Raw genomic sequence first — 8490 nt, 5'->3', positions numbered from 1 at the left:
GCAACTGAGCATCCGTGAAGAAAATAGCGTTTTGTTCACACGACCCCCCCCAGAAGTCACCGGGTTCGTTTGTTCGTGGGATGTCACGAAAGCAGCGGTTTGCTAACCGAGCATGCTAACCCGGGGTTGCTAACCGAGCGTGCTAACCCTGGGTTGCTACGAGATCCAAAAATAGTCGGCCAAGTTCGGCGCTTCGTTAGAAGGGTTTGAGAACATGACCGTACAGTACGTACATCATGTAACCGCCGTTGCTGACGTGGTGAAATGCTTTGGGGACCGGGCCTCGACGACAACAGTCGACGTTTGCGTGCCACCTTGCGTGCAGTGTGGAAAAACCACCTTGCTCCGACAACACTGGGGTGGGTGACTCATTGGCCCCACACACACATATTAGCCTGGGGAAGCCCTCTCTACTGGTTTGTTTTCTTGGAGGGGGGGGGGGGGGGGGCATGACCACTGCTCCCCAGGTCTGGTATATTGATGCTCCTTCCAGCTCAGAAAGAACACCTCCCGGGTGGGGGGAGGCGACATCAAGGAGGAGGGGTGAGGGGGAACAATGGCGTGCGATGGGGGCTTGAACTTCTCTTTCATTTCCCCTTCTCTCTCTCTCTCTCTTCTTGAGAATGAGATTGTGGCTAATACCTATGGATGATGGTTGTTGTGGTGTGTTTGTGTGTGTGTGTGTGTGTGTGTGTGTGTGTGTGTGTGTGTGTGTGTGTGTGTGTGCGCGCGTGTATGTGTGTTGGTGTGTCGAGGGTGCATGGAGGAAGGGGGGTAAGGATCTTCTGGAATAGCTTGTCAGGGAGAAGAAGAGGGAAATTACTGGAAGGAATCATGGAATCAAACAGAGCAGCATAACAAGACTCATAATAACATAAATATCCCCAGGAGCTTTACGCTACAGAACACTGTTTAGGTTGTGTCATCATACATATCTGTGGTGTTCTCAGCCAATTAACACAACATTGAGCCATCAAACAGAAAAACTGAAAGGATTTCCGTACGAAAAGAAGAAGAAAACGTAAACAAACTAAACCCTAGATGGTTTAGATCTATGGTTTTATTTCTTTGATTACCGTAATACTTTCCCAGTGAACAATCAGAGAAAGCCCCTTTTGTTCGACTTTACTGTAAAAAAGGATGTGAATTAAACTCTCTGCTGGCAGGGGAGGAATGAAAAGAACCGGCACGTTTAATTTATTCTCCGCCGCCTTTTGTCACGCTCTACTGAAGAATTTCCCAGACGCCACAGGAAAAAAAAACATGTCACCTGTGATTCATAATATGTGTTCTGCTCTTGTGTTCTTGAGTATTGTCTTTGCGGTGCACGGAGAAGAGACGCGAGTCGCACGCCTGAACGGCAAAGTGTGCTTTTTTCATCTACGACACAACAATTCCTCAAAAAGTTTTCCAGCCGGAAGCCTTGAAGTCCGACCTAAGCATAGTTAGACCCGTCTTCCCCCGCTGTATTCTCAAAGAGGAGAAAAAAAGAACAACCAACGTTGTTTTCTTCCGGATGGTTTGCAGCAAGAATGTAATAAATAAATAAAAACAGCTCTGCAAATTAGCGAATTTATGTGGCAAATAATTAGTACCAGTCTCTTCACACACCAACTTAACTGCTAATTAAAAAATAAAAATAAACTCTCGCATTTGCATACCATTCAAGCTACAAAGCAATTACAATCCAAATCGTTAAAAGGGAGGTTTCAGTCGCCTTATCTCTGATGCAGCAGAAGCATCTGTTTATCGGTATGGAATCCATGCCTTTGGGGTCTCATCAATGAACAACCAAGCCATTGAAAAAAGTTCACTAGCTTCCAGACGACGATTAGCAGAAAGCTACTAAGCGCTAAGTGCTCAGAGGGGATCCCTTGTCAATGCCATTGATCTCCATGATGCCCAGTGAAGGCCAATGAGGAGACCAGCCTGACTGTATATAGATGACATCAGCTGGGAGGATGACATAGAGATGCGGGTAGCAGCGCTAGCCATTTAGCTTGGGTTGATTGAATTAGTGGCTTCCTTCTTCTTGGGGCATGCTGGAGAAAATTGATAATTCTCTGCACACGTACACACACACACGCACACGCACACGCACACACACACACAGCTTCAATCCCGAAGCAGACTACACACATACATTAGTACACGTAAACACACACACAAAACACACACACACACACACACATGCACACACACAGCAGCCACTGGATCATTCCTCTGAGATCACAAGAACAGGCCCAGTCCACCTCCACCACCACCCAGTCCACCTCCACCACCACCCAGTCCACCTCTTCACCACCCAGTCCACCTCTCCACCACTGGTCACAGTTCAAAGCCCAGAGCAGCTCAATGCAGCAGTTGCCCAACAACCCCCCCAAGAAAGAGAGGGGGATATTCTCTCTCTCTCTCCAGCCATTGATATGCATGGCTAACAGCTGTTGTTCTGTCCGCAGAGTGGATATGGCTGGCTGTCAGTAGGCTTAGCCCAGGACTGTGCCTTGCATATGAAACAGGACATAGCCTCCCTGTATTCCCTCAGGGAGGTCACTTCCTTCCCCCATCCCCCCCACCCCCCCTCCAACAAGCAGCCCCTTCAGCTGGAGGCCAGATATCCCAGGGTGCACCAGGACATGTTTGGGCACTGCAAGGGGAAGAAGTCTCAGCCTCCCTGCAAAATGTCTGGCCCTCCGCCACACCTCTGAGCACCTCTGAGCACCTCTGAACACCTCTGAGCAGCTCTGAACACCTCTGAGCAGCTCTGAGCACCTCTGAACACCTCTGAGCAGCTCTGAGCACCTCTGAGCACCTCTGAACATCTCTGAACACCTCTGAACACCTCTGAGCAGCTCTGAGCACCTCTGAGCAGCTCTGAACACCTCTGCTCTTTAAACAACAAGAACCCCGACCTCTCGGCTGACGTACACAGGCTCTCCAGTGCGCTGTTAAAAACCTTCTCTTTTTTTTTTCTTTTTTTTTCTTTTTTTACTTTTTGCGAGCGTTTTTAAAGAGTCTCTCTCGCCATTCAGACCGAACCAGTTTTTATTCAGCCCTTTGGAAACTAAGCTGTAGGATTAACTATCACAGCTGCCTGCAAGAAAACATCACAACGTAGCTCCATAAACGCTGAAAAGTAGCGTCATCATCAAAGTCCCTGGGGGTGAAGGATTGAAACTTTTAGTGATTAGTAAGCTTTGTGTTCAGCGTGAATGCACCTTCTCTCTCTGTGCTCTCTCTCTCTCTCTCCTTCTTCTCTCTCTATGCTCTCTCTCTCTCTCCTTCTTCTCTCTCTCTCTCTCTCAACTGCTTTCTTTTGTCTCTGTTTTGAAACTTTTCTCCACCACCCCGGAGAGAAAATAAAACATGGAGGAAGGACAACTTGAGTAAGGAAGGGAGAGACGGAGGGAGAGAAGGAGGGCAGGACGGGTGTTTGGGGACTGGTTTTAATAGCATGCAGGTGTGAGGACATGTTTCATTCATGCCCATTCAGGAGTGTTCTCATTTGACGCATGCCTTACGGGCTCATCTCTCTCTCTCTCTCTCTCTCTCTCTCTCTCTCTCTCTCTCTCTCTCTCTCTCTCTCTCTCAAACTCACTTCTCTCCCATTCCCTCTCTCTTCCCACCCCACCCCCCTCTCTGTTGCTGATATTCTACCATTCTGAGCCTTGTCATTTAACTTTTTCAGCCAAGTCTCTCTCTCTCTCTCTCTGTCTCTCTCTCTTTCTTTCTCTCTCTGTCTCTCTCTCTCTCTCTCTCTCTCTGTCTCTCTCTCTCTCTCTGTCTCTCTCTCTCTCTCTCGTGCGCAGGGAGTGGTGGGTCTGGAATGTTGCAACTCCCCCATTCCCAGCCGAGACGCTCCTTGTCTGCTGGCGTATGTGACATGGTGACTGTCTGATCTCACCGCCATACCACAGATGACACAGCCACCGCAGGGACAAACCTTGGGACGATGAGTGGAACGTTTGTTGAAAATGTTGTCTTAAACAGGTTCTGTATAGCTTCCTATTTAGAGAACACCGAAAGACAGCAGGTTAAAGAGAGCAATAATGAAATGGCTAATTGGTAGCGGCATAGACGAAGGCTAAGATGCGCCTTCACCGCCTGAACTGATAAATGTCTCCTTCCTCCCTCCCGCCCTCTCTCTCTCTCTCATATCTCCTCCAAACAGATGGATTGTATATAAATCACATCATCTCGGGGGCGAAATAAAAGTGAGCAACGTATTCAATCTGCAGCCGCAACTCTTATCTAAACATCCTGATGAGGAAAGCCGCTGATTATGTCTGCCACCCACATGTGTACCAGCCAGGAACATAAAGTCATAAAGCCAGCCAACATTGGCAACAGCGAACTTCAAGAACCGCTCCACACCCTAACTCGTAAACTTTGAACCCAGTCAATAGTTCACACACTCACTGTTGTTTGCGCTCACACAGACACACACACACACACACACAGTCAACATTGCAGCTACCACACACCTCAGATCAGAATGGAGAATGCACTTTTACTGCAAAATCCAGTTCTCGTTTTATAGGACGAAATATGCTGCAATGAAATGTCCTTTGTGTTAGGATTTCACTGTCTGCTGGTGTGTGTGTGTGTGTGTGTGTGTGTGTGTGTGTGTGTGTGTGTGTGTGTGTGTGTGTGTGTGTGTGTGTGTGTGTGTGTGTGTGTGTGTGTGTGTGTGTGTGTGTGTGTGTGTGTGTGTGTGTGTGTGACTGTGTGTGTGTGTGTGTGTGTGGTTGGGAAATGCCTAGACTGCGATACAGTATATGCAGAAGTGCCCATGACCTCAGAGCAAGGAGTCTTGAAGGGGAGGAAGTCTTCAACTCCACTTCCTATGGCTGCCTGTGAGACTGCCAGCTCACACTAGTGTAACACCTTCCCCGCTAGGAACAAAACCACCCTCACCCAGTGGCACAAAACACACACACACAAGTATCCTTTTCTTGGTCTATACATCTGTTAGCGTAGCGTCTCTATTAGCGTAGCCTCTCAAGTGCTACAGCCCCTCATGTGGGCCGGCCCCGTCTCTTACTTTCCTAGAAGAAGAACATTTCAAAAGTAAACGACCAGATGAAATCTGCTGACAAAGCGGGACAAGCTGTGTGTTAGCCATAAGTTTAGCAATATTATCATAATTCAGATTCTGCAAAAATATTCCCACTCATTAGCATTAGCTTTGTTTTACGAGGCAGCTTGGAAAAAAAGACTGAATTGAAAAAGGAGGGGGCTATTGGTAACACATACACAGGCGCCTTGTGAGACCCTTCAAAAAGATAATGGGTCTTTAAAGTGTGTGTGGGGGGGTCCCCACTTGAGTCTAAATGCAGCCAGGAGCAGAGTGTTGCCAGCTAGTGCTCTAGCCCTGCAGCCCAACCGCCAGGGTGGGGGGGGGACAGCCGTACCAGGGTGGGGGGGGGACAGCTGTACCAGGGTGGGGGAGGGGGGGGGGGGACAGCCGTACCAGGGTGGGGGGGGGGGGGGGGGGGGGACAGCCGTACTAGGGCCAGGGTGGGGGTGGGGGGGGGCAGTCTGGGAGGAGCTGTTTGGAAACACTTCCACTTTGTTTGGACGACCCGACCAAAAAGTATCTTACCATTATCACCCCCCCCCCACACACACAAACACACACACTTAAACACACACCTTCACCCTACTTCTACTTCTACACAGAGAGAGTGGCAAAGAGTAGGTAATTGGGGGGAAGGGAAGACTGTGTGTGTGTGTGTGTGTGAATGCCCCGCCCCCCCCCCCTTGTTGGGATCATATTATGTTTCCACCACAATACTCCTATCCTTGCCTCATCAACCCCATTCATGTGGAACAGTTCATGCAAATGACCACGGGGGGGGGGGGGGGGGCTCTTTTATCAGTCTCATTCTTTTATCAGTCTTATTTAGAGGAAGAGTGGGGGGAAGGACCCCCCCCCCCCAACCCCCTACTCCACTGACACACACACCACCTCCATACCGCCCTGCCGACCACAGATCTACCCCCCCCCCCCCCCCCCCCCCCAGAGATTCACAATCAGGGCTCTGTCTGTTGGAAGCACTGTAGCCCCCCGAGTCAGGGTTAGATCGCCCCCCCTGTACTCTTCACAGAGAGGTGAGCCTGTTGGGTGGCATGGGAGGGGTAGGACATGTATGACACATTTCCACTCCCCAGAATTAATTACCATCGCAGGTAAAAAAAACAATTCTAAAGCATTTAAACATTTTACATTTCATAATAATAATATTGCACAAGGCTGTGCTGAGTGAGAAAAATCGAGCCATTGACGCACGCACGCACGCACACACACACACACACACACACACACACACACACACACACACACACACACACACACAGAGGACATTAAGTTTTAGTGTTTGTGAGAAGTAGAAGGCGTCTTTACTGTAATGGCCTGTGGCCGCAGACACAACAACTTGGCATATCTGCCCTAATAAACCCTGAGCACCCTGAGACACAGTCCCGCTGAGCAGCACCCCTCATTACACACACACACACACACACACACACACACCACACACACACACACACACACACACACATCCACCTTCAAGTACCTGAGATAACAACCGTGGCCAAGTGTCCCATTCTCAAACAGAGACACACAATAAACTGCGAAGTGCGGAGGGGGGGGGGGGGGGGGGGATATAAGAGCAACGTTATCCTCTTGAAAAACGTATCCATTATTTCCTTTTCCCTGAATGACATGGTCCCAATTGTTGTTTGACACTGTTTACAGGGCCGTTTGTTGGTAAATGGTGTTGTATTTACACGCTAGACAGACACACGCAGAGATGTTTAACTGACACATAATGGCTTTATTACCAGAGGCGTTGTGTTGTTATTGGTAGACAATTAGATATATGTGTGAACAGACTCGCCCCCGTCCTGTAGGCTAGACAGTAGTGCAGGGTTGTGTGATCAATAGATGATACCTGAATTCATGTTTTTCTCTTCTCGGGGGGGGGGGGGGGTCAACAAAACACATGTGACGTTGGTGTACCCTAAAAAAGGCAGATCAAGTTCGAAACACTGATTTGTTGATACTGTCAGAAATAACAGGGATATGTAGCCTAACAGGGAGGAAGCTGGGAAACAGAACCAAACGTCACTTGAACTCACCCTTGACGCTTTCCTCTTGTATTTATTGGCGAAGTCAAATTTCTCTTTTATCTCGTCCAAAACCTGCTCCAAGCGCGCCTTCTCCTCTTTGCCCGTGTAATCCTGGGCCAGGAGGATGTATGCCCTCCAGCTGGCAGAGTCGAAGCCCCAGTGGCAAGTCCTGTTTTCCAACGATTTGTGACTGTGGACCACGAACTTATGGGTCGGGTACATGAGTCTGCAGTCCAGACACTGGATGCACGCGGCGTTGGGGCTGGTGTACAGCTCCGGGACGAACAGACCCTTGCACTTTCCGAAACACTCGTGGTACACTTTGAAGCTTTTCTCCGACAGCTCCAGTTCCAGAGCACCGGAGAACTCTTTCTTGCAGTGCGGCGGGTAGGTGCCTCCGTAGATCAGGGCATTGCACAGGCGCTCCGAATCCGTTTTGGTGATGAGTCCGCAGGAAGGCGCGGAGAAGGGCAGGATCCCCATGACTTTGAGGATCTCCAGCTGGTCCGCCGTGCACCGGGAGCAGTAGATGTGCAGGTCGTCGCACACCGAGTTGATCTGCTGGAGGGAGAAGTCCCGCAGGACCGTGTTGAGGATCTGCGGCAGGCACAGCCGCTTCTCCCCGCCGACCACGAAGCAGGAGATGGTCTCCGTCTCCAGGACCGTCTCGCAGCGCTCGGTGGAGCGGTCCGAGGGGATGAACAGCGGCCCGGGCATCACCGGCGGCGGCTGCAGGGGGAGATGCAGGACGGGCTCCGGTTCCTTTCCGTCTTTCTTGAACAGTAGGTCATGTTGCCACCGAGCCGAGAACGCCGCCGGGCCGCCGAGGGAACTCATAGAACTCAGGTGAAACTGCTTGAGAGTTTGTTGCAGTCCTGGGTGAGGTTGGAAGCTCTGCCGACTTACAGTCTCCATGTTGTCCGCACTAATTTGAACGCTTTCAACGACGGGGAATGAACGCGATGCGATGTCACGACAGGTCCCGGTTCCTTGTATATCCAAGGTCTCATAGAATTTGCCAAACGCAGAAAGAGCTTCATGAAACATCCACAGAACAAGTCCAGGACGGTGACTTTCCTCTGACTAGGCGAACGGTCACACCGGCGACTCTTCCCCTGCAGTAGACTCCCGCATATCCAAACGCGTCTCCCCAAACTCCACAAAAAAAGGAATTGTACCCTTTTAAGTTCCACAAAAAGTATCGCTTAGAGGAGTAGAGATGTTCTCTATGTTTATCTGGAATAAAATACAAATAAAAAGACAAATAGCCTACAGTCTCCTTTCGATGTCGAATATGCAGTAGAACCCGACGCATACAGTCGCCTGCCCCCGCAGTTCGCTGTGCCTGTGTGGAGA

General features: G+C 49.8%; 1 protein-coding gene across 1 annotated transcript in view; it reads right to left on the bottom strand.

Moving 5' to 3' along the window:
- Window positions 1-8049, bottom strand: part of skia (v-ski avian sarcoma viral oncogene homolog a) — a gene marked incomplete at its 5' end in the record, with an annotated part of 39573 nt that extends 31524 nt beyond the window's left edge. Inside the window, one exon of the mRNA XM_080534953.1 lies at window positions 7144-8049. Within this exon, the coding sequence (XP_080391079.1) occupies window positions 7144-8049 (906 nt within the window). The remainder of the gene's footprint in view (window positions 1-7143) is intronic.
- Window positions 8050-8490: the final 441 nt, after the last annotated feature.

This window comes from Nansenia antarctica, assembly GCF_963989245.1.
Source record: "Nansenia antarctica genome assembly, chromosome: 6".
Taxonomy (NCBI): domain Eukaryota; kingdom Metazoa; phylum Chordata; class Actinopteri; order Argentiniformes; family Microstomatidae; genus Nansenia; species Nansenia antarctica.
Note: the sequence above shows the minus strand (reverse complement) of the source record. Positions and strands in the feature narration are given on the sequence as shown.